Below are 26,622 nucleotides of genomic sequence, written 5' to 3'. Positions count from 1 at the left end.
AGCGAAAGCTTGGTCCCCAACCTGTTGGCAACAAGGACCAGTTTCATGGAAGACAGTTTTTCCACGGAGGGAGTTGGGGTGATGGTTTCGGGATGAAACTGTTCCACCTCAGATCATCAGACATTAGTTAGATTCTCATAAGGAGCTCACAACCTAAATCTGTCCCATGCACATTTCACTGCAGGGTTCCTACTCCAATGAAAATCTGGTGCCGGTGCTGATCTGACAGGAGGCAGAGCTCAGATGGCACTGCTCTCTTGGCCTTCTCCCTTCCTGCTGTGCTGCCTGGTTCCTAATAAGCCATAGACGAGTACCCATCTGTGGCCCTGGGTAGTTGGAGACCTCTGAACTGGATGGAGGTAGCCAGGTGTGGTGTAGGAGGGTAGGAGGGAGTGCTGCAGGTGCATGTGCACAGCCCAGGATGGAAAGGAGCACAGAGCACACTGGAGGACACAAGATGGGCAACACAGCTAGGGCCTAGGGAATGCAGCAGAGAAAGCCATGGGATGACTCAGGAGTAGCAGGCAAGGGGCCTGATCATGCTGTGGCATTGCAGATCATGAAAGATTGAGATCTTCAATCTAAGAGTACTGGGAAGCAGAGGCCATCAAGAGGGGCCATAAAAAGGGCAAACCATCCTGGGGCAGGAAATAAGGGATAAGGGGTGGGTTGTTTACAGAGCGTTGACAATATTAAAACTGACTAAAATTTCATCTGGTTTTTATTTCCACCAGGCACTGGTGATTCTATGTCAGTCAGCAGTGTGCTGGTAAATGTCCAACAGCTGACTTGCTGGGGGAAATAGAAATATGTGCCTATACAAATTGAATAAAAAGTCAAAACCCATAGGTACGCTGTATCCAGATCCATCTCATAAGCAAGGACACACAAAGACTCAAAACAAAGGGCTGGTGGAAGACTCACCAATCAAATGGAGAGAGAGAAAAAAAAAAACAGGAGTTGTAACTTTCATCTTTGACAAAATAGACTTTAATAGTAACAAAGACTAAAAGATACAAAGAAGGACATTACATAATGGTAAAAGGATCAACGCAACAACAGGAGTCAATGATTATAAATATATATGCACCCAATATAGGAACACCCAGATACATAAGACAAGTTCTTAATGACTTATAAAGAGACTTGGACTCCCGCACAATAATAGCGGGAGACTTTGACACCACATTGTTAATATTCGACAGATCAACAAGATAGAAAATTAACAGGGACATCTATGATTTTTTTACTGGAACAAGTAAACTCAGTGAATATTTATATAATTAATTCTTCACCCCAGGTCCATAGAACATACATTTTTCTCAGTATCACATTACACCTATTTTGAAAGTGACCACATAGTTGGAAGTAAATAACTCTTCAGCATTTGCACAGCATTTCACAGACTTAAATGAAATATTGGTTGGCTGTTTGTTTATTTTCTTCCCTTATTCCTTCCTGTCTCCGCTGTTAAGCACAATTATCGGCACAAAAGAGGTTTTTAATACCTATTTTTAGATTGCATTCCAGCCTGGGCGATAGAACAAGACTCCTGTTCTCTCTCCCTTTCTCTTTCTCTTTCTTTCAAAAATAAAAAATAAAAATAAATACATAATAAAATAAAATACCTGTAGCAAAAAAAAGTGCCTATATATACAAATGTATATTATAAATGTTTCTGATAAAAAGGATGTGTAATAAACAATACACAATTTTTAAAAAAAATAGGCAGATACTCTTTATTGTCAGTTCTATTTTGGCTGATTCTAACAGAAAGTTTTGGTTCCTTTTTGCCAAAGGCTTGTGTCTGAATCCATCCAATGCTTGTAATCCATCTATGAGGTGACTAGTGAAATTGCATACCGATCTCCTTTTTGCCAACAACTTTATTGTCCTTAAATCTGATATGTGGTCTGTTAAGCTACTTCTTAGTCTTGTATAAACTCACTGAACTGCAATATTTTTGTTTCAGCACTAAGCGCAACACATTTTTAGGTTTAATCTGCATTATTAACATTTTCCCCATCACTTTCTTAAGTCTAGAGACCACCAACAAAACAAATCAATCCCTGATTTATGGTTCACAATGTTGGCTAATTTCTACGGTGTAAACACTTCCACCATGGCCCATTACATTCTACCAATGAGACATCACTGAGTGTGGGCCGGGAAGAAGCACGCGCAGTAAGTACATCACGAAATATAATACCGGAAATGGAAGAAAGTGGACAGACTTCAGAAATATTTAAGAAATAGAGTCTTGGAGATTTGTTAGATGCCGGGGTGAAGGCAGAGTTTGGGAAACACTGAATGGATGGTGGTGTCTTCACTACCACCGGGAGACAGGAAGTTGAGAGCAAGCAGAAAATGCATGCATTCAGCTTCGGATGGGTTCCATTTGAGGTGCTCATTACACACGCAGGAGGAGTAGCTGAATAGGAAGCTAGATAAACGGGTTTGGAGCTCAGAGGGGCACAGATTAGGGTGGTAAATTTGGGATATACTGATTTAAGTGTTGACGGCAGGTTAAATCATTCAGGGAAAAATTGTGGAGTAAGAGGAAAGGTGCGAGACCTTGAAAACTCTGTTATTTGGAGATCATCCAAAGCAGATAAGCGCGCCAAGACAGGACAGATAGGAAAGTGGAACACCCTTCCGCCACAGGAAGATGTGTTTCAAAGAGGAAAAAGGAATTTTGCTGAGATCAAATAACATGAGAAAGTAAAGTGTCCTTTGGCTTTAGTGATGCGGATGTTACTGGCGACCATTAAAAAGGCAATTTCACTGAGTGTGAAAACGAACACGTGAATGGAGTTGAGAAACCAAAAAACTGGGGCGCCTCCTTCACCAACTTCAGCGATGGAAAGTAGGAGAGGGCGGCAGCTGCAAGGGTACGTGGAGTAGAGAGTCTTGAGAATGATGAAATGCCGAGGATGCGGATTCTAGTCCATAGAGAGCAATGGATCGGATTCTGCGATACTGGAAAAACGGAAGGGGGGGGCTCGGTGATGAGAGGAGGGAACAGGTGTGCAGTTTCGCCGGAGGAAAGTGGAATAAGTTTCTCTTTTTTCCTGAAGCAGGCGGCAAACACCTCTGAGAGTGAGAGTGTGGGGGGTGTGGCGGCCACTCGGGTGGGAGTGGAGGTTCGGGACCAAGCGGGTGGAGCCTGTGATGAGTGGGCGCGCGCTGGGTGGCTCTGGCCGCAGCAGGGTTCATGCGGCAGCATGGCTCGGCAGGAAGAACAGGGCTTCAGTCAGTTCTGTTGTGAGAAGCAGAAGGTGGAGACACGCACGTTTTAAACAACTCCTCCGGGATAGGAAGAAGTGGAGTTCGGGCTGTTCCGCGGGGACCACAGCGCGGGCGAAGCGCGAGACAGGCCAGAAATAGGGTCCCGCGCGCGACCGCGGAGAAAGAGAGAGGGCCTGCTCCGGTTCCCGCAGCCCACCTCGCCGGGCCCGGCAGGGGCCGCCCCTTCCCGCCCCGGCCCCGCCTCAGCTCCGCGCCCACAACCCGGCTTCCTCCTCTACCGCCTGGTCCGTCCGTCCCTGCGCCTCCTTCGCCGCCGACTAGCGCCCCCTGGCCTGACGTCACCTGCGCGTCCGCCAATCAGCTGAGGAGGGACCGGGCTGCAGCCTGACAGTGACGGGAGCAGTAGCCAATGGTCGGGCGGAGGGGGCGGGCCGAGACGGGTGTTGGGGGGTGCCCGCGCGCGTGGGGAGCTGCGGGCGGCGCGGCGCAGGGGGCGGGGGCGCGGCGGGGGGGGGTTGGTGCGCAGGCAGCCCCTCCCCCTGCCAGGTCCGGGCGGGCTCCTGGAGCCGCTGGAGTTTCCGCACCCGGGAGGGAGATGCGGTCGCCGCTCCGGCGCCTTGCAGGTAACGCGCGGGGCGGCCCCTGCAGGGCCAAGCGCGCTGAGGGGCGAGCGGAGTTGGACGCGAAGCGGGCGCCGGCTGCCTGCTGCTGCCGAGTCCCAAGCCCCGCACAGCGGCTCGGGCCCGGGGGCGGTGCTGCTGGAGGAGTTGGTTCCGGGACCCGGGCTGCGGCCGGGGCCGGGGTCACGGACAACGCTGGCCCCGGTGTGAGCCCCACACGGGACAAAGGGCGCGACGTGGAGGGTGTGCGCCCCGCCTGCCCGCGACCCGCTCGGGCCCCTGCGCTCTTTCGCCCGGGAGGAGGTCGCCGCCCCAGCCCCTGCCGGCTCAGCCGAGCGGGCGCTCCCTCGGCCCGGGCGCACCGTGCGCCTGCGGCGCGTTCCCGGAGCGGCCATCTGGCCGCGGGGCCCCGCGCCTGGCCGCCAGCTGGCCGCGGCGCAGGCGATGGCTGGGCACAGCCGGGCCGCTTGGCCGCCTGCCCTGGGTTTCGCCGCTGCTCCCCCGCCGTGCTGCGAGCGCCTACTACTACACGCTCGGCTGCAGAGCTGAGCGGCGGGAACGCGAGGCAACCGACCCGGGCGCCCGGGGCCACCGAACCGCCACTTCCCGGCGTGGGCTCGGAGTTTGGGGAAGCCGAGCAGGTGGCGCAGCCACTGCCCACCTCCTGCGAACTCTGCGGGGTTCTGGTCTTGTTGATGTTGTGGCTGTGTGCTGCGTGTGTGTTTTTCTTTCTTTCTATTTTTTTTTAACCACACACAAAAGAAGGGAGGAGTTAGAGGAACGGTCTAGCCACTATGAGTCATCCCACACTTCGCTCTTTCCCCGGGAGAGCAAATGCATGAGGAGAATGTCTTGAGAAACAGAGTAGGTACTGACTAGGTCTCCCTGTCCCCTTTCTCTGCTGTCGCCTCTGCGCCTGGCGCGCCCGGATGAAAGGGAGTGGGTAAAGTGACGGCCAGCGCACCTAGATGGGGGAAATGGTTACAAGCTGGCCAGCTGGAAACTTTCTGGGACAGTGGAACTGTGAATACCGAACCACACACATTCTTGCTATAGGCAGCCATGGCCCTCGTGTGCTACTGAATTAAAAAATGGGAAGGCCGGTCGCAGCAGAATGATACCTTAGCTAGCCTTCAGTAGCACGGATTCAGCACTGCATGGAGGAGGGTGGTGATGGTGGCTAGCTCCCCTGCCTTGAGGGGCCCAGGATAGGATCAGCTAGGAAACTGCCAGGCCGGGATGCTGGGTCACAAAGATTGTGTTCTCTAATCTGATTCCCAGAAGCGCTGTCACCTCTCAGCGTGGCAGAGGATAGCTGGCTATGTAGTTGAAGTGTTACACATGAGGTAGAAAGGCTGGGCAGAGGTTAGCAGGCCCTTGATGCAAGGAGAGAAATACTCTTCAGTAGGTGGCTGCTGCTAATTTTTCCAAGGGGAAACATTTAGGTTTGATCTCTCCACTCTGTTTACTGCAAGCCAGGCCGCTGTGTCAGCTGTCATTGGGTCCTCATGGTTCACAGCTGGATAACATTTGTTTCTCGGGAGTCCTCTTTTTGACCTTCTCGATGATTAATTTGTTTTAACCTTCTGAAAACAGAGGCTTGATATGAGAAATTTGAGAAATTGTAGGATAATTCTTGATATTACAGGCTTGATATGAGAAGTTTGAGAAATTGTGGGATCGAGGGACCTCTGCTTTGTTCCAGATTCAGCCCCTGTTGAGGGGCCAGTTGATTCTGATGTAGGAATTAGGTGGCGAGCAGAACACTGACTTCATTCCTCCTGGCTTGTGCCCTCTGTCTGGCCTGTAGCTGAGGCCACAGTGGGTCTCTCTTCCTGTTGCTTCATAAGGTGAACTGACTATCCAGCTCTGGCAGAGGAGCCAGGGAGCCTAGGCAGGACATCATGTGGAGAAGAGGGACCAGAGGGTGCGACCTAGAGCCCATCTGGAAGAAAACAGAGCATCACTTCCTACTTCATGGTCTGGGTATAAAAAATGGTGGAGGTGAGCACGGTGATTCACACCTGTAGTCTCAGTGTGTTGAGAGGCCAAGGCAGGAGGATCGTGTGAAGCCTGGAGTTTGAGAACAGCCTGGGCAACACAGTGAGACCTGGTCTCTACAAAAAAAAAATTTTTTTAATAGCCAGTCATGGTGGCATATGCCTATAGTTCCAGCTACTTAGGAGGCTGAAGTGGAAGGATCCCTTGAACCTAGTAAGGTGAGGCTGTGGTGAGCTATGATCATACCACTGCACTCCAGCCTGGGTGATAGAAAAAAAAAAAGAGGGGGGAGCTTGAAGAGGGTGGTCCCCCATCTCTACCACCTTACTCAGACAGGACTTCTTTTGCCTGAGTGCTAAGCCTAGCTCAGATCATTGAGGAACGGAAGTCATTTAGTGTTGGAGGAAGGAGAGTTGGGAACTGGGTCACTGTGTACAGTTGGACAGTTTGTGTAAGACACCTGACCAAGGAAGCCATGTGCCCTGGGTCTGCCCAAAAGAAGGGTACGCCTTTCTCAGTTGCACCAGGTCACCCGATGGGCTGCTGCTGGCCCTGGTGCTAAGCCCATCTGCAGGAATAAACAGTGGCAACATGGGTGTGCTCGAGGCAGGAGATCAGGGACTGGGAAGCAGCAGCTAATTTCTCCAAAATCTAACGCTAATGGGAACTAGTTGTTTGCATATGTGCTCTCCTTTAATTCTTACCCCAGCCCTCTGATGAAAGTAGTGGTGGTACCGTACTGTGCCAGTGAGGAAGTTGATCCTTAGAAAGACTAAGCAGCTCAAGGTCGTGCAGCTGGCAAGTCTGGGTTTGTCTGTCTCTGTAGCCTTTCTCTCAACCACTGAACTAGACTGAGAACTTTGACTGGCTTTCTAATAAATTGTAGCTTTTTTTTTTTCTTTTTCTGCGATTGCTAGTGAAAGGCATTTTCTGAGCTATTCCATGATATACATTGACAGTAAATCCCTTGAAAGAAAGGAGCATTTGTGAGTATTTTCAGTGGCAGCAAACAAGTGAGAGGCCTTGGAGAAAGAAGGAGGAGCTACCTGAGATAGAGAAGCCGGGGAGTCACAGCGAGGAGGGGAGAGCCAGCCAGAACTGGGAAATGATGTGGGGGCAGAAGTCTTGGAGGTAGGTCAGGTTCCCTGCAGTCCCTGCAAGAGCAGAAAAGATCATCTGAGATCCACTGACTCAGCCATCCACCTGACTTCCCAGGATTCTGGACCTGGCCTACCAGGGCACCTGGTTGATGGCACGGTCTACAGTCTGCCTTGTATATGTCGGGGCTGTTGCTTGGGTACCAACGTGATTATGTTCTAAGCAATCCTAGGTACAGTCGTCGAGAATTTAGGAGCACAGAGTATTTCCTGTTTGAGTATTCTACTTGGAAGGCCATTTGAACCTTGACAAACATTTGTGAAATAATATTCAAATATTTGAGACCGAATCAGATAATATTTAAGCTCAGTGGCATGCTCTTGTAGTCCGACCTACTTGGGAGATTGAGGCAGGAGGATCACTTGTGCCCAGGAGTTGGATCTAGTCTGGGCAACATAGCAAGACACCATGTCCAAAAATAGATTGCACGAGCCAATAAATTCACTATTGAAACAACAAAGCAGATAACGTCAAAACCAGTTACAGGACCTTTTGTCAGCTCACAACTCTATTGTGCATTTAAGATTGCTATGAATTATTTGTTTTCCTTCACGTCGATTTTTAAAATTTTCTTATTCTCCCCATGTTAAGTCATAGTATCTTCCTAACTATTCAGTGTTTGGCTTTGTTGGGGTTGGTGGTTGTCGTCGTCGTCGTTAGTTTGAGACGGGGTCTCACTCTGTTGCCCATGCTGTAGAGCCGTGGTTGATCTCAGCTCACTGCAGCCTGGAACTCCTGACTTCAAGCAATCCTCCCCCATCTCAGCCTCCTGAGTGGCTGGGGCTGCAGGAATGCACCTCCACACATAGCTAATTTTTGTATTTTTTATGTAGACACGGGGTTTCACCTTGTTGCCCAGGCTGGTCTCAAAACTCTGGGCTCAAGCAATCCGCCCACCTCAACCTCCCAAAGTGCTGGGATTACAGGCGTGAGCCACTGCACCCAGCCTTGATTTGTTGTTTTTTAAGTAACAGGAGTAATTTCTTAAGCTGAAATGTAAGCACAGAGGTTGGGGTGTGTGCTGACCTGTATTGTGTTTGCAGTTGTAATTTGGATCTGAGTAGTGGTTTATCCTTTCACTGGAAAAGTATCTGCAGTATTCCTCCAGGGCTTCCTGAGAGCATGCCTTACGTCAGGCGTGAGGCTTGAGAGACAAGCGGTGGAAGAGTTGCAGCCTGTTACATCTCTGGAGTGTAAACCCGAGCCTCCTTCTGGCCCCTGGAAGGGGACAGCATCGTTATGGAATGGTGTGCACGTTACCTGTTGGATCTGTCTCCATCTTCACTCAGGCAGAAGGCTATCAAAAAGATGCCTATGACTTCAGGTGGCCCATTTAGCTGGCTTCTTACTGATTCCGTAATCTGAGGTGTTCACTTAGAGATTCAGACACAAATACATCCAAACTGCCTTCCCAGTCAGGGGGCTGGGATTCTTTCATCTCGGCAGGAAAAGAACAGGGTCCAGGCCCTTTAGTAAAGACAAGAGCCTCAGTACCAATCAAGCAGATACTAAAAGGGATTTCCCTTAGAAAATCATTTTGTGCCTCTGCGTTCAGCCTCCTGGAAGAAAGTATTAGTAATAATAGCTGGCCTCCTCTTAGCCTTCATTACAGCCCGGCAGTGTTGGGAATCCCATTTAATCCTCGTGATGACTCTAGAAGGTAGGCACTCTTACCATCCCTGTTTTAGTGTTGAGGAAACAGGCCCAGAGAGGTCAAGTAAGTTGCCCAGAGGTACCCCAGGTCAGAGCCAAGCAGTCCGACCCAAATCTGATCCTGGTAAGTCCAAAGAAAGCCCCGTCCAGGATGTGGTGCAAATGGGGGCAGATAAAGTGTGAGTTTGGGGGTAGGCTGAGATTTGTTTCGGTGAATTCCAAGGTGTTAGGCAACTCTCACTACTGGGCATTAAGATGCTTTGCAGAGGGCCGCAGCGGGTGGGCTCAGAGAGGAACGGGGTTGTGCACAGGACTGTACAACTAACACATGGCAAGGCTGGGGCACGGGCATCCCTGGTGAGAAACATTATGCCCATTTGAAAGAAAAGTTCAAAATAGTGTATATTTTTATCTGGACTCTTTCACCAGGATTGAAGGTCATATCCTCACATAGAATAGCCTCCCTTCCTTTCCTTTGTATGGCTCAGCCTTTTCTGGGACAAGATATTGTCCCCACCAGTCATTTCCTCTATCTGTCTTCTGTGTGTGAGTCACTAACCTGGGAACCCAGCATTCGATGCTGTGCCCTGCCTTAGGATTTCTCTATTCAACTCCCCTGTCTCTGTCTCAGAGTCTTGGCTCCCTGGCCTATGTGCCTGAATGCTTCAAATAGACCATAAGCTTTTTCAGAAGCAGGATTGTGTTTTACACACTACCCTCTCCCCTGCCACACACACAGTGTGCTAAAACCCAACAATGACTGTTTATTGATTTTTCTTGATTGGATGAGGTAAGATGGTAACTTCTTTTTTTTTAAGCTTTGTAAACTGGTTCAAGGGCAATTAAAAATGATTTGCCTTGTGGGGTTGATGAGGATCCCATTAAATTCATGTTTCTAAAGAGTATTCCAGCATCAGGAACCCGAAGGGCATCGATTTGATAGGTCCTGTGGTCCAGCCTAGGAATCTGCATGTGTCCCATGTGACTTTTTAGCCCACTAAAGTTTGGAAAGCACAACTTCAAATTGTTAATGATCAAATCATAGAAAATCATAGCATAGCTGCCAGGCGCGGTGGCTCACACCTGTAATTCTAACACTGTGGGAGGCCAAGGCAGGCGAATCATGAGGTCAGGAGTTTGAGACCAGCCTGGCCAACATGGTGAAACCCCATCTCTATTAAAAATACAAAAAATTAGCTGGGCGTGGTGGTGGGCACCTGTAATCCTAGCTAGTCAGGAGGCTGAGGCAGGAGAATCGCTTGAACCTGGGAGGTGGAGGTTGCAGTGAGCTGAAATTGTGCCACTGCACTCCAGCCTGGGCGACAGAGTGAGACTCCATCTCAAAAATCATATTGTAAATAACTATCCAGCTCTTACTCATGGTGCTCACTGCAGAAACGGTCCTACCAATGTTGATGAATATTTATATGATGTTGTTTTTCCTGCAGATTCCTAACCAGCATAATGCTGGAGCCGGGGGCCACCAGCCTGCAGTTTTCAGAATGGCCGAGTTGGACGCGGATTTGGATCACATCCTTCCCTCTCCTGTTCTTCCTCCTTCCTGGGCTAAGTTAGTAGTGGGACTGGTGGCCATTGTGTGTTTTGCTCGGAGCTATGATGGAGACTTTGTCTTTGATGATTCAGAAGCTATTGTTAACAATAAGGTTTGTATCTCAGCTCCCTTCTGGTCAACTTAACTGCTCACCTGTGTCTCAGTAATCATCTAAGTTTGTGTTGCATTGTTCTCTGTGAAACGTAGGTTAGGCATTGGTCTGTGCCCCAGTCGTGCTCTCGATTATTATGTCTCTTTTCAACATCGCCTCCTTGATTTAGTGCCTTTCTTATTGCTGGCACCAAGGTTCTGAACCCCTCCCTGAGCTGAGGCTTTCCCCTCAAGAGCCCCAGTCCACATGTGGATCAAAGAGGCCGTTCTTCTAAGATTACAAGGCAAGGGTATTGCAGGGCATCACAGAGTAAGGATTTCAGGTTTTGTGAAACATTTCCACAGTCATCCAAAAAAAAAAAAAAACCCATCACACATTTGCTGCAGTGATGGACTGGTCTGATCACCTGCCAGAAGGCGCATCTTCAGCAGCAGGCAGGGAGCTGGTGCCACTTTGTCCTCCTCTGAGACTGTCAGGACAGCCTGCTGACAGCTGCTGGGGCAGGAGGAACGTGCTGCCCATGGGCGCTGCAGTTCCTGCTCGTTTCGTGTTTGGAGATTCAGTTTTGCTGAACATGCAAAATCCCAGTCGATTTTGCTTACCAGTGGTTGTTATATATCAGTGCAGAGAAAATGGTAATCTTTTTCCACTCCCTACCCAGAGCTAGGGCAGAAGAAAGAGCTCTGTGGGAAAAGATGAAAAAGATTCAAGCAGGCTAAAAACCAGAGCAAGAAATGCAGAGGCAGGCAAGGCCCAGAGGAGAAAGAACTTGAAAATGGCACTGGGTAGAGCCTCTCAATGGTCTGTTGCTCAGAAGATATTTTATGTGTATTCCTTAGCCCGTGAAGAAGACTTGGAGGAATACACACATTTAGCTCGCTGCTTGATGTAATTATAGCAACTCTTTGTAACGCTGTTGAATGCTCTTAAAAATATGAAGTCATGGTTTCTACCAAATAGGTATAAAGTCGTTTTCATGGTGAAAATGTTGTGAAAAACTCTTTATGTGACAAACATGTATTGTATGGGGGAGGAACATGACTTATTTGCATATTTTTATTTGTAACATAATATTGCAATTGATCTCCATTTTGATGGCATAAACTAGAGTATTGTTAATGTTTTAATGGATTTTTTTGTTGTGGTGGTTGTTTATGAGACAGAGTTTCACTCTGTCACCCACGCTGGAGTAGAGTGTCATGAACTTGGCTCTCTACAACCTCTGTCTCTGGGGTTCAAGCAATTCTGCTGGCTCAGCCTCCCAAATAGCTGGGACTACAGGCATGCCACGCCCAGCTAATATTTGTGTTTTTAGTAGAGACTGGGTTTTACCATGTTGGCCAGGCTGGTCTCGAACTCCTGACCTCATATGGTCTGCCCACCTCAGCCTCCAGAAGTGCTGAGATTATAGGCATGAACCACCGCACCCAGCCAATGTTTATTTTTAATTCAAGTTTTTCATTTGTAATTTTCTTCAAGTTCACTCAGTAGTTACTGTAGATGATTCTATTTCAGTGCTTTCTTAAATCATGCTTAAGAGAACTAAGTAACTGTACACAATTATATCAAATTGGTGACTTTTTCATGGGGTAGGGACAAGGTCTTACTCTGCTGCCCAGGCTGGAGTGCAGTGGTGTGATCATAGCTCACTGCAGCCTCCAATGCCTAGGCTTAAGCCATCCTCTCATCTTTGCCTCCCAAGTAGCTAGGATTACAGTCATGCACCACCACACCCAGCTGATTTTTTAAATTTAGTAGAGACAGTCTCACTGTGTTGCCTGGGCTGATCTCAAACTCCTATCCTAAAGCTACCCTCCCACCTTTGCCTCCCAAACTGCTGGGATGACAAGCCCAAGCCACCTTGCCCAGCACAAATTGGTGGCGTAATGGTTACAGAACTGCTTTTCTCACAAAGATAGAGTTTTATTGTTTAAATTCCATTATTCATTTTGGTGAGAATATCTTGACTCCTCCACTTGTAGAAAGCAGAAGACATATAAAGTGTTAATTCAGAAACCATGTTGAAAAATGTTGGTCAGCCAGGCAGAACAAAAACATGAGCTGGGCTGTGTGTGGAGGCCCTGATGTCTGGGTGTAATTCTTGCTCCTTCTGTGAGGTGAGGCAGATGAAGCCATTTCGTGGCTCTGCCGAGCATGGTCTTGGCAGTGTTTTCGGGAGCATCACACTGTGCCCCTTTTGTTAACTTGCTAGCCCTCCCTTTTTCTTCTCCTGGTTAATGAAAGGCACTCCTCTGTTCATTGGCACCATGCCTAAAGTAATGTGAAACAGGCTGTTACTGGATTTTAGTGATGTTAGAGACTGTTTTCCAGATGCTTCCTTGCAGTGTGGAGTTGCCTTTTTTGTTCCTTGAGATGATGATCTTCTTTGAGACAGTGGAGTTAGGGGGAATTTCAGACACAATACATCTTTTCCATAAATCATGATGAGGAAGAATTGACTTTTCTTCCTGTAGCACACCTGCTGTGTGTAGGCTCCACCTAATCAAATATTTAGAGCCTTGTTGGTGTTCATTTCCTGTTCAAAGAGAGGGAAAGATCCTCTGCCCAAGCCCTTCTCAACTGACCAAGCACTTCTGTAAGAGTGTAGGAGAAGGTGGGCTTTCCAGGCTTGCCACTGAGTCAACCAAGGGAGCAGGTCACACAACCTTCACAGAATCTCTCACCCGCTCTTGGGGTATGGTCAGTGTGCTCCCAGCTTCTGAAGCCCGTCGCCATGGAAGCAGATGTTACCCTTACAGTGGGCATCAGTGACCAGCTTTGCATCTCTGGCCTCTTTTCAAGCCTCTCCCTTTGAGTCAGCAAGCACTTAAGTCACAAGTACTGAACTGCATGATGGGTATGGTCCTTTGTTGCTTTTTGGGGCTACCCATCATTTGACCCATTTCTGTTGGGGCTCAGAAGACCATTATATTAGGGAGCTGGCCCAGACAGGGGCTGTCCCGTCAGGTGCGCCCACCTGTTGGAGTCAGGAACTGGTCACACAAAGATATGGGGGCCCAGAGACAGCCAAGCAGTCTTGGCCCGGGGCATGATTTGTGGGGTGCTCCTGCCTCGGCCCTGCCCTGGCTTTCCAGGCCATGTGGGGTCCATGAGCTGCACACTCCCCTTTGAAGAATTCCCTTTTTGTTTAAATTAATCAGAGTTTGGTTACTTTGATGAAGAAACTTGACTGATAACACGGGGAAATGATCAGCATGTTGTAATTCCAGTCCCTAAAACATTCCTGTTTAATTATGCTTTAAAGAGAAAGTCGATCTGTCGTTTTTCTTAACTTACTCCACAGTGCCTTGTTTGCCTCTCTTCTCATTAGACACAATTAAAGTCATCTACTTTCATCTTTTAAATGTAAAAAAAAAATGCATTTTTAAGCATCTGTAGTGGAGTACCAAATTTAACTACCCCAGCAGTAAGAGGTATAGTTTTCTTTAATATTTAGTGTTTTTTTTTTTAATCTGTTAAGAGTTTTTTTTAATCTGTTAAAATGAAGGGTTTTTTTCCTGATTTCACAGTCTGCTTAGCTCATGTTCAAAAATGGAAACTTAAAAAAATATGTTTATTCATACTTATGTTTTAACTAGGACATTTTGGTAAGTTACCTTATTTATTAGATATGAAAGGTTAATAGTGATCTATTTAGCTGTGTGGTCCACTTATTTGACATGTATTAAACACCTTCTGTATACAACCAGCAAACCCAGATGTAGCCCAGTCCTCCTGAGCCCAGTCTAGTGGCACAAATAGTAGTCATGTAAAACTAAGTTGCCAGGGTACCACACATTGCTTGACAGGGTGAGATGGCCAGAGACCCAGGGCAGAGGAATGGATCGCTCAGGAAGGGCAGAGCTGGGCAGCTGGGAGATGAACAGTGGGAGGAGTTGAGCTGTGATGAGTTGAGGGTGACTGTACAGGGGAGACCCGCACATTCAGAGTCTCTGGGTTTGGAGCTGGCAGGGGCATAACGCCAAAGCCCTGGGCCTACAGAGTTCGGGGGAAGCCAGGGTCTGCGACAGCCCCTTCAGCATATCGACTGTGTCCCAGAAGGGTGAGAGCTGTTTGGTGTTTCAAGCCCGGTGGGGTGAGCCCATGTGCACCTCTAGACGATCAGCATAGAGAACATGTTGGGCGCAGCAACCCCATGAGCAGGCCTGACTGCATTCCAGGTGAGAGTTGGAAGAGCTTGGCTCAGGGCTGGCTGGAGACCCTTGTCCAGAACACCCACTTTGTGTCCCTGCAGGACCTCCAAGCAGAAACACCCCTCGGTGACCTGTGGCACCATGACTTCTGGGGCAGTCGACTGAGCAGCAACACCAGCCACAAGTCCTACCGGCCTCTCACCGTCCTGACTTTCAGGTAAGCCATGACATCGATGGGCCTGGGAGGGTCACTCCCAGCTTGTGTGTGACATTTGAATTCGGGTATGTTTCATTGGGTTCTCAGCATTGAGGATTCCAGTCAGTGGCTCCAGGCGGGTCTGAGCTGCTCACATGCATGGGTCTCTAGGTGCAGAGAAGACAAACGTGGCCGCTGTGAAGGATGACCTGCACGTTGGTGGTGTTTCATATTTTTCTCACTTCTTGGAGGTTTGACCTTTTGCTTCTTAACACCAGTGGAATGATAGGAGTGAAAGCAATATGGGGCCTCTGATGAAACTGATTTTTTTTCACTACAGAAATAAATAAGGTATAAATCATTCTACTGTTAGCAAGTCAATACGCAGAAGCAAGATGCAGCTTAAAAACAATCCCCCTCCATTAATCAGAGAGCCCCTTGCACTGAATGGATGCATTCACCTCACAAAGGTTCTCATCCATACCTGCTGCTTGGGTCCATACCTGCTGCTTGGGTGCATTTAAACATTTGTGTTCAGACATCCCACAGAAGCATGGGAGTGATGAATTGGAACCACCAGTGGCTGAGAAGCAGTCGGAAGAGGAATTCCTGCCAGTGTGAGGGTGTTTTGCTGGGGAAAGGCTGGTGGGCATACTGATAAGGAGCCCTTTTTTGGAGGATAATCAAGTTACAAGACTATCTTAAACCCAGGTCCCTAGCGGGTAGCCATGATTAATGTGTGGAATATTAGATCGTCTTAGAAAGCAGCCTTGCCCTTTCTGCACTTAAAAAGTCGTCTAGCTTTCCTTTTGATTTTCCTCTGCAAGTTGTTTTTAGCGCCACTCTCCTTGGACACCTCCATTTCCTCCATTTTTCTCTGTAGTTAATTACATTCCCACCTTTTCTGCAACCTTATTAGCTCGACAGGCATTGTTTATCTTGATGCTGTTTTTATCAGGCTGGCACAACGTCTTCTGCTTCTCCTTTTCATATTTCCACACACAAGCCTTTTCCTCCAGACCACTGCCATTTCTTGCTGCATGCCACTACACGTCTACCCTGAACACCCTGTGTTTCTGCAGGATTAACTACTACCTGTCAGGAGGCTTCTACCCCGTGGGCTTTCATGTGGTCAACATCCTTCTTCACAGTGGCATCTCTGTCCTCATGGTGGATGTCTTCTCGGTTCTGCTTGGTGGCCTACAGTACACCAGTAAAGGTCGGAGGCTACACCTTGCCCCCAGGGCGTCCCTGCTGGCCGCATTGCTGTTTGCTGTCCATCCTGTGCACACTGAATGCGTAAGTATCGTCTGCCTGAGGCATCTGTATGCACATGAGAAGCGACATGATATTCCTGTGTCACCCGGTTTCCTAAAACAGGCTCCCTTTATGTACTCCTCTTGGTTCAAGAGCTGGAGAAAGTCTACACTATAGTATACTCTAGAAATAGAAAGAACACTACATAAATACCTGGTCAGATATTTGAAACAGTTCTCTCTGGGACAGAGGCATCTCTGTTTTGGAAAAATGCAGAGCACCATATTGGTGGAGACTGTGTGATAAGGGATGGTGCGCTCTCTGCTGATACTTCCTGTTCAAATTCCAGGATCACGCCAGCTGTGAAGGCATGGAAGTTGAATATTGCCTGGCTTTGGAGTCTGAAGTTCAGAGGCTAAGAACCATTCTGCAGTAGAGGGTTGATGCACTGTTTCCGTGTTTGCTGACAGCTTTATGATTTATAAAATCCTTTCTTAGACTTAAAATAATTGTTAGGAGAACACTATGACACCAGCTGGGCTAATGTAACAGTGTCCACTTTAGAGATGGGGAACGGCCTGGGAGGATAAAAATTTATATAGGGTGAGGAGCAAGTGGATGGGAGGTAGGACTTAAATCCTGGGCTTCCCAGGCCTCCACTGAGGAGATGCTGACGTTCTTAGAGTTGAACTGGAAAGCGGTGCCCACGCCCTGCTGGGGAGCTGCTCGTGGAGTCTCTGCTCTCCTTGTCCTCCTCACCCTGTGTGATCCTCTCCCCCCGGTGATTAGGCAGCTCCGACGGGTGCCCCACTTGGCCTCCCGGAGGCTGCGTCTCCATCCCATCGAGCTGCCTCTGTGTGTATTTGGAACAGGCTGTACTGGGATTTCTCTAGACATTTGTGAAGTTTTCAGGATCCACCCCCTGCACCACCACATGACTCTCAAAATGCAAGGCAGCATGTTTGCTGAGGTAAAAGATTTGATTCGAGTCACTCATTCTGTGAGCATGAAGTGCCTAGTATAAAATATCACACGTACCTTTATTACTTCTCCCACAGTAGCCTTCTCATTTCATACAGATTGAAATATCTATATTTAACCAATTGTATTTTGCTTATTGAAGTTTCAAGATGCTGAGCAGAAGTCCTCTTTTTAGCACTGATTTTATTAAATTGTCTATTCTTTGGAATCAAAAGTGTTAGGGAGTTGTTATCACCCCCTCCTCTAACATCTTTTTAAATTTTATTTTATTTTTTACCTCAGCAAATTCAGAGGACATTAAGGGCTGAATAGGCTGGGGACGGCTTTGTGAAAATTTAGTTATAAGCGCTTTGTTTATACATAACTGTGACTGAATTAGATTTTGTTTCAATCTGAGTTCTCTCTGGGACCCAGAAATAGTGCAGGCATTGATCCTAAATCTATGGAAGATAGAGATTCACTGGAAAAGTACTGATTCTGTTTTCCATCTCGTCTAATTTAGCATGATCTTTAGAGCAAAATGAAATATTTGAATTATTAGCCAAGGAGGGTTTTCTCAAATTCTCATTTTAAATATTCAGAAGTTGATTTATGAAAAGGTTTCAAGTGCTAACAAGTATAAGTGGATATGCTTACACACGTACACACTCACATACATGCACATTCTTCACTCACACACACACTCCAGATAAATGCAACCTGGGAACACGGTCATCTTAAAAGTCCACATTCCAGATTGTTAAAAGGAAATGGAGACAGGCTGGCTCTAGGAAAAAAGGGACTATTTGAAAAACCTCTTTATCTCTTCCCCTTCCCACCATGACATTCATTCAAACTCAGATTTCAGGAAATACTTATGGAGAATTAAAAGGTAGCATTGTAAGGCAGATATTTTTTGTATGTTTATCTTTCCTTGTTGCTGCAGATAATATTCAGTTTCCTTCTGTCTGCATTTCCCTGTTATCTCCCACCCTGCAGTTAAAAATTCCAGCGTTAGGTGGAACATGGTGGCTCAGGTCTGTAATCCCAGCACTTTGGGAGGCCAAGGCAGGCAGATCACTTGAGGTCAGGAGCTCCAGCCTGACCAACATGGTAAAACCCCGTATCTACTAAAACTACAAAAATTAGCTGGGCACGATGATACACGCCTGTAGTCCCAGCTACTCAGGAGGTTGAGGCAGGAGAATGGTTTGAACTCAGGAGGCAGAGGCTACAGTGAGCCAAAATTATGCCACTGAACTCCAGCCTCGGTGACAGAGTGAGACTCTGTCTCAAAAAAAAAGAAAAAAGAAATTCCAGCTTTAAAAACATGCAAAGAGCCGGACGCCCAAGGAAATGGGTGACAGGCGAGCTCCTCCAGGCGTCTAGCACCCAGGAGACAGCCCCGCTTGCTGGTGGGCGGAGCCAACAGCCTGGATGATGGCCTTGGCCACAGCATCCCCAGCCACATTGATCCCTGTGAGATGAGGAAATGGGGATTTGGTTAGTAAACTGCCTCAGTTTGCCACATTTGCCTCATTGTACATTTATTAAGAGAAAGTCATAGCAGTGTAGGCCCCTGCATGTTTTAGTGACATGAATTTCTTTTGAGACAGAGTTTTGCCCTGTTGACCAGGCTGGAGTGCACTGTAACCTCTACCTCCCAGGTTCAAGTGATTCTCCTGCCTCAGCCTCCCAAGTAGTTAAGACTACAGACGTGCATCACCACATCCAGCTAATTTTTGTATTTTTAGTAGTGACGGGGTTTCACCATTATGGCCAGGCTGGTATCAAACTCTTGGCCCCAAGTGATCTGCCCACCTCGGCCTCCCAAAGCGCTGGGATTACAGGCGTGAGCCATTGCACCTGGCCTGACATGAATTTCTTTATATTAACATTTATATTCATATGTTTTATGTCTTTACCACTCTCTAGCATTTAACACTGGAAATGATTTTGCCCACTGCAAATAAGCACCTGAATTTTCCAGTCTTCTAGGGTGGTCAGCCATCTAGTGTGCCTGGGATTGAGAGGGTTCTGGGTCTGCGGACTTTCCATTTTAAAGCCAGGACAGCCGGGGCAAATGGGATTGCCACACCCCAGTCTTTCCCCTTCCTGGTCTCCGCTTGGTGATGCTGTAATTGCAATTAGTGTTTTGTGCTCCTCAGCTGATGGGAATATCTGTCTTTTTCTAATGAGCCACCACATTGCTCTGAGTGGTTTGTAGACACCCAAAGCCTCTGACAGAGCAGTCCCCACTGTAGGGAAGAGAGCCTGGGAGGGCCACATGGCCGCTGGTCTGCTGGTGGCTCTTCAGCTCTGTGTGGCCATCAGCAGGAGGACCCCAGTGCTTGTGTGGGTTTTGCTTTTTGTTTTCCTCAAAGCGTTGGGGAAGATTTCACATTGCCTGAATTCCAGCATCGAAGAGAGAAGCTCAGATCCCCTTAAGAGTTCTGCCTGTAGCCCAGTATGGTGGTGTGCTCCTGTAGTCCCAGCTACTTGGGAGGCTGAGGCGGGAGGACCACTTGAGCCCAGGAGTTTGAGGCTGCAGTGAGCTATGATCACGCCAGTGCATTCCAGACTGGGAAACAGAGCAAGGCCCTGTCTCTAAAAGTAAAAAATTAAACAAAATGTTTAAAAAGAGTTCTGTCTAATGAACCTAGACTTTTTAATCCAAAAGGAACTAGGAATGGAAACGTTCCCCATCTCCCTAATTTCTTGTTATGGCCCCCATGCAAATCGTACCTACTGGGGAAACAATGATGTCACCTGCTTTATGAATTCAGGGGAATGGCAGTGATTTCCCAGAAAACTCTGAGTGTTTTACATTATTTGTGAGAAAAAAAATAGCCCTTGTAGAAAAGTTTGCCTCAAAATACATATTATGCAGATAACAGAAGAGGAAGAGAAAATGTTTTGTTGCTTGTGTACATTCTCAAGCAGTGATTGGAAGCATCCCTCCTCGGGTAGGTTTTAACATTCTTTCAGTGAAATCTCTCTTAATTACTATGCCAGAAATTCATTGTAAATACTAAATGTTCTTTTGCTTTAAAACACTTTCCATACTTTAAAATTTTTGTTTTTCTTTATGTCAAGGAACATAATGTACATTGCTTACAGTCTTGGGACTGTCTTCAACAGTCAGCAAAAAGAGAAACATTTCTGTAAAAGGAAGTTTTTGATGTTTCAATTTCATTTTTGGTGATTCTAGCTATTCAGATAGCAAGTGGTTTAGGCAGCCTGGCTCTCCTGGCTCCTAGCTCCAGTATTGTTAAAACTGCTTCCTTCCCCCTCACTCACCTCTCTTCACCTTGGTCTCTGACCTCTGCTCCCCTGCTTCCCATGACCCTTTCGGACAGGCTTGTCCGGGTTGACATTCATTGCTTTCTCTTCTGTAAGAGGTTGGGATTCCAGTCCGTTCTGAGGTGCTTTAGATAGCTACAGCTCTAGGATGCTCCTGTCTCCTCTCGTGTGCTCCTGGCATGAGGACCCAGACAGCCAGGATGCTCCAGCTGCCTCCTCACTCACTTGGGGCTGGCTGCAGAGGTAATGCCTAGGCTTCTGTGTCCTTTGTCCTTTTCCTTTCTGCTACTCCTGTTCATAGACACACCCCATAGGACCCACCAGGAGAACTAACAGTGAGTTGCACCTAGCCTGTGCCAGGCTCTGTTCTGGGTGACTGCATATCTGACTGTTTTACTGTGTCCCTGATTGAGTCAGTTTCCAGCCCTGAGTATTCCAGAGCTCTCATTGCTTATTCATTTCATTCATAAAGCAATTGGATTGTTCCCCTCCAGCATACTGGCATACTTGTTCCAGAGCTGTTACGCCTTTGTTTTGTCCCTAGCTTCCTTTTTGGTAGTGTTTGTGTGTGTGTGTGGTGTTCATTGGATGGATTTATCTGCTTATTCAGTCTTCCCAGCCATCACCTGACACCACGGGCTGCCACGTGCCCACTATCAGGAGGTCACAGTTAAAGTGACAAATGGTCCTTGACATTTCATATATAACCAGTGTAGGGAAATCTGCTCCTAAAAGACATTCTGTTTTAGCTATTGACTGCACATGAACTTGAACATTATATGTAAATATAGTAATTTCATTGTGTATTTTCTTATCTTGAGTTATAGAACAGTCCTTTATTCTGCACTCACATGTCCCCATCCTTTGGGAAGGGATTAACCTACCAGCCTTTAAAGTGACACCGGTACAATCACAGCAGAAGCTTGGGTCCATGTCACATTCAGGTGCCAGTTAGTAAAGAAGCCCACCTGTATTAGTACAGTACTCCTGGGTGGAATTCTGTGTCTTCCATTACCATAAAACAGCCTGAAAGAAAGAAACACAAAGTTTATATTGCTTCATTCTCACTGAGGAAAGGAAGGGAATGGCAGAGTCATCCTGTGGACAGTGTGGGAAGGAAATGGCAGAAATTCTATTCTGTTCTCATCCTACTTGTTAATCATTCTTGAAGCATTTCGCTTTCCAGGTTAACTCACTTAATCAGTTTTGGTCTGAAGGGAAGAAGAAAGGGCAGAGGCAGCTTTGAAAGATTACTCCTGTGTCTTTCTCTATCGGCAGGACGGCTTTTCACACTTCTTTCACACCTTTATGTCCTTCATGTTTCCAATCACATTTTATTTCTTAAATATCGTGCCCTTCAAGCTGATAACATTTTCCAATTGAAAATCCACTTTGTGACCTCAGAAGACTAAGTCTTTGGAGCTCTTGGGTATTGTGTGTTAAAGAACACAGCTTTTACGGCACACACGTATCACCATCTGTGTCCAGCAGAACAGCTAGCAGCAGGTTCAAACCAATTTAGTGTTCTCTTGAGGCGGTTAAATCAAGTCCTGTGCCCAAAAGGGAGAAGAGAACCGATTGTAAGATAACACCAAGTGCTATCACACAGCTACATGGTGTGTTTATTTGTTTCTTGTTTTATATGACTAAAGAATTTTGGTTTTGGCCAGGCATGTTGGCTCATGCCTGTAATCCTGGTACTTTGAGAAGCAGAGGTGGGTGAATCGCTTGAGCCCAGGCGTTTAAGACCAGCCTGGGCAACATGATGAAACCCCGTCGCTACAAAGAATACAAACATTAACCAGGTATGAAGGTGTGTGCCTGTGCTCCCAGCTACTCAGGATGCTGAGACGGGGTCATTGCTTGAGCCTAGGGGGTTTGAGGCAGCAGTGAGCCAAGATCACACCACTGCACTCCAGCCTGGGTGGCAGAGCAAGACCCTGTCTCGAAAAAAAAAATTGTTGTATCTCCTAAGTTTAGGATTTGCTTAAGTGTGTTTGATGTAATTCTTTGTTTTCTTCCCCTCTTTTAAGGTTGCTGGTGTTGTCGGCCGTGCAGACCTCCTGTGTGCCCTGTTCTTCTTGTTATCTTTCCTTGGCTACTGTAAAGCATTTAGAGAAAGTAAGCATTCCGTTCGCCTTCTTCATTTTCCACCTTCTTCATGTTTTTGTCCTGTTGAGCAGTGTCTTGACCTGTGGGAAAGAATCCATCTATGTGAGTGCATCACTCTGAGGGGATGTGGGCCAGAGGATGCATAAACTCTCTTTAGAGATGTATGTCTGCATCATTGCTTTTTCCGTAATGCAAAGCTCTGACATTGCTTTTCACACTGGCCTATCCTATTGTGTGCTGAGACCAAGAGCAGAAGCAGAAGGAGGATTGATTTTTGCTATTTTGTTTACTGTAAAATTGTAGGACTGCAAACAATTTCAGGACAGAATGTCCTGTTTTGATGTTCCAGGTATTTATTGCCCAGCTGTCCCTCCATCGCTTCCAAAAGTGGCTTGGGAAGAGCCAGGGAGATTTTTCATACCCGGTCCCTCCTCCATCCCATCCTGTCCAGACTGAACCCAGGCTCAGGCCATGTCTTGGAGCACCTGCGACTGCACTAAGGCACAGCAGAAAGGTGACTCCAGTGGCCCCAGCCTTTGCCAGTGCCCACTCAGGGCATGGTACACTCAACCATACCCACCCCCTTTTATTATTACTACTTTATCATGCCTAGATGAAACCACCACTTCTTCCCAAAGCCCATCGGTTTTCTGATACATTAGAGAGTTTGGGGACAGCTGAGTAGAACAGCTTCAAGTATTGAGAATAGTGGTGGTAACTTTTCTTCCTGTGACTTAGCAATAATACACTTCAGTCTCTTCCTGGGGTAGGGGTCTCCCCACCTGTGATAACTGTAAAACTCCCAAGAGACACACAGCTACCAGAGATCTGGCAAGGTTGCATCGCTGGGCCCATAATCAATTCAGTACCATCGTGTGACTCTTCATGAGACGGTGAATCGGTGATGGGGCTGGGAGGAAGGGATCCCTTCACTACTTCACTGTTAACGTGCACTACAGATCATGGTTCTTCCTTTTCAAAAGTTGGTAATTAAATCTGAATTTACAGATACTGATGGTAACAGTTTTATCAGAAGTCATGTTTTTCCTGAAGAAAATTTAAAATTAGGGGTTGTGGCTTTTCTCAAAGATAACTCTAAAGCTTCTTAAGGTACCATTTCATTGACTTTAGCATAGCCTCCCTTAAAGTCACTACTCCCTATTCTGAATGGATTTCGAAGACATCAGAGTGGTTTTTGAGGAAAGCACTAAACGCTGATAGATTTAAAGTGTGGGGGATATCATTTAGGAGATAGGATAGAACCTGTTACTACTTCTAAAGATTGCTCTTGTGAAATGACGAAAAAGCTGTCCTGATACTAAACATTCTTCCATCAAGTGAACAGATACATTTATTGAACTCCTTTAAGAGTATTCTCACAGAAAAGTGAAAAGGCTAGACATTTTATATTCTTTTTCTGGAACCTTTTACTAACCTTTTCTCTGTTTTAATTCACAAATTTGTATATTAATGTTTATATATTACGTATATATGTTTTTGATACGTTTATAAATCATAAAATTATTTCCAAGTATCCATGCAAAATACACTTTTTTATAAAGCTTTTGGAAACTAATACCAACGATAAAGGAGCTTAAATGTGTGATGGTTGTTCAATTAGCTAACACTGACTTATGAGAAATAGGCAAAGTATATTTCAATACTGACATAAATATATTAACTATTAGTACTAACATGACCTTTCTTTTTTGTCCAGTAACATTCTTTTTGCATTTATGATGTTTATTTTAAAATTGGAAAGCAATTATGAGGTCTTTAATATTAAGTTTGTAAGTTTTTTTGAGAATGTGAACCTGTGCGTTTTTGCATTTGCAAACCAATAGCAGTGGTAGATGTGGCTTCTGTAGAAACCTTTTTAAGATGACTGGATTTTGACTTGGTTGAAGTTACTTGGGGCGGTTAAAAGACAAACGGGTGGATTGGGAAGCCTTTAAACTGGTTTCTAGTGACCTCTTGTTACAAGCTGCCTCATCTTCGTGTGATCTGTTTGTTAACATGGACCCTCTTTAGTAAAAGGAAAGCGTCGATTAAAGTGAAGCCGATGGAGTTGCCTCCAGACTGGTTCTCTGGGCCTTTGCAGGCACCGACAGCTTGGTCTTTGGAAAATACAAAACTGCAGTAGTTTGCATCTTATGCTCATCCAGGCTTTGGTGTCTTGACCCTAAAAGTGATTGTTGATCATGCATTTTGTGTCTTTCCTGTCCCCTCATGTTGTCCACCTGCTCTGGCAGGCTTTGAGTTAGGGATCATCACAGTTTTCCTCGGCAGTGTAAAACAGGGAGTTTAAAACACCCTTTCCATAGTTTGGAATTGCTGCTATTTTCCATTCCCACTCATCGCTTCTAGACTTCTGACAAAGTGATTGCATTGTGCCTCTCGATTCCGTCGCAGGCGCAGAGCCACCTGGATTCTTGAGAGAGGGCCTTAGGTGCACTATGACCAGCTTACTTTGGGAATCCTTTGTGTTCCACATGTGAGCAGTTCTCTGACCCCTCCCAACAAGGTGCTGTGCCCTGAGACCCACCCACCGTTACTTCAGGACTTCAGGACTAGATGCCCAGCCCTGTCCAGCTTGTTCCCTGGCCCGGCGACACCAAAACAGCCCCTCACACTGCCAGCCCCTCTCTCCGCTCCTCCTCACAAATCCCAAAACCCCCTTTGTCTGATCACCCCCAGAACTGAGGCTCATGAAGTCTTCTGGAGCCTCTCCTGGTCTCTTAATAGAGGCACTGTTTTTAGCAACTTTTCTGTTTCTGATTTTCCATGCTCCTTTTCAACACACGAAGAACAGAATGTGCTTCTTTGCTGATAGATCCGACTCTTTGAAATAATCCTTGAACATCCTGTTAATGTTCAACAAAGTTTGTAGGGTGCTTAAGAGTCTTTTTTAGGAGGAGCAAACTTTCTACAAATTAATAATAGCTTTTTAGAGAAGAGAAGAAGCAATAAGAGCCCCGTATGCAAAAATAATTCTGGTGAAGGTGTTCATGAAAAGCCGTGGTTTCTGATTCTCTTCTAAAAGACTGTAGAGGCTTACGGATTTTGGTCATTCATTCCATCACCAATAGTTAATCAGACTTTAAGGATGCGTATTGTACCAGACCCTGTTTGCAGTACCGGGGACACAAAGACTAGAACAACAAAGTTTATGCCCCTCAGGGGTTTACACTTAAGTATATTTTGATTAAAATAAAGCTTCCATGATTCAGAATGCCTACAGAGCAGAATATTCTGGTTCTCCTTCCTTTCCTGTTGACTTTTTCCTTCCTGTACCCCTCATAGCAGGCACTAGTAAAGATCCCTTTCTTCTCATAGTGTGTTTATGCAAAATGGGAGGCTAAGGCCTTTGTTCTCATTCCCTTCATCTTCTATGAAATTTCCTTCAGTGCCACAAAACAGAGCTCTTGAACCTAATGAACATTCACGTGTATATATATTTTCATTTGAATCAAGGGCTGTGTTCATTTGGAGTTTGAGATATCTTAAATAGTCATGTGATTTTTTTTTATTATTTATTTATTTATTTAGAGACCAAGTCTTGCTCTGTTGCCCAGGCTGGAGTGCAGTGGTGCAGTCTCGGCTCAGTGCAATCTCCGCCTCCCAGGTTCAAGTGGTTCTCCTGCCGTAGCCTCCCAAGTAGCTGGGACTACAGTTGCCTGCCACCACGCTCAGCTAATTTTTGTGTTTTTAGTAGAGACGGGGTTTCGCCATGTTGACCAGGCTGATCTTGAACTCCTCACCTCAAGTGATCTGCCCACCTTGGCTTTCCAAAGTGCTGGGATTACAGGTTCAGCCACCATGCCCAACCATGCTTTTTTTGGTTTTCTTCTGAGACGGAGTTTGGCTCTTGTCGCCCGGGGTTAGAATGCAGGGGCACGGTGTGAACCTGGGAGGCCAACTGCAATCTCTGCTTCCCAGGTTCAAGCAGTTCTCCTGCCTCAGCCTCCAGTCATGTTTTTACTTTACCCTATCTAGTCAGTACAAATTGTACAAAAAGTGGAGTGGTAAACACATGTATTTATTGTCATTGCAGCGGTGATTTCCTGTTCCAAGTGCCCACATCTATAAATGTTCGACAGAGAATAAAAACTAACTCTTTCATGGTAGACAAGTCCATTATTTATTGAAATACAAGTTATAATGCTATTTAATGTTTAAATTTCAGGTTTAAAGTAACCTGATCTTTGTAATTTTGGGATCTGAACATAAATTAAAAGAAAGGTCTAACATCAGAGGAATAAATTTAATATTATTTTATAAGGAAACAAAAAATT

The 26,622-nt window shown here is 46.3% G+C and overlaps 1 protein-coding gene across 11 annotated transcripts in view; it reads left to right on the top strand.

Annotated features, from left to right (window-relative positions):
- The first annotated feature begins 3,793 nt into the window (after positions 1-3,793).
- The window catches only part of TMTC4 (transmembrane O-mannosyltransferase targeting cadherins 4), a 68,434-nt gene continuing 45,605 nt past the window's right edge, over positions 3,794-26,622 (top strand). For 4 of the 11 annotated variants that reach the window (XM_017970241.4, XM_078375481.1, XM_008996571.5 and 1 more), the window contains exons 1-5: positions 3,794-4,733; positions 10,130-10,345; positions 14,601-14,716; positions 15,778-15,994; positions 22,249-22,336. In XM_017970241.4, coding sequence (XP_017825730.1) covers positions 4,704-4,733; positions 10,130-10,345; positions 14,601-14,716; positions 15,778-15,994; positions 22,249-22,336 — 667 coding nt within the window. In that variant the 5' untranslated portion in view covers positions 3,794-4,703. The remainder of the gene's footprint in view (positions 4,734-10,129; positions 10,346-14,600; positions 14,717-15,777; positions 15,995-22,248; positions 22,337-26,622) is intronic. The other 7 variants (XM_008996716.5, XM_078375590.1, XM_008996657.5 and 4 more) reach the window with 3 other exon arrangements.

This window comes from Callithrix jacchus, chromosome 1 (assembly GCF_049354715.1).
Source record: "Callithrix jacchus isolate 240 chromosome 1, calJac240_pri, whole genome shotgun sequence".
Taxonomy (NCBI): domain Eukaryota; kingdom Metazoa; phylum Chordata; class Mammalia; order Primates; family Cebidae; genus Callithrix; species Callithrix jacchus.
Note: the sequence above shows the minus strand (reverse complement) of the source record. Positions and strands in the feature narration are given on the sequence as shown.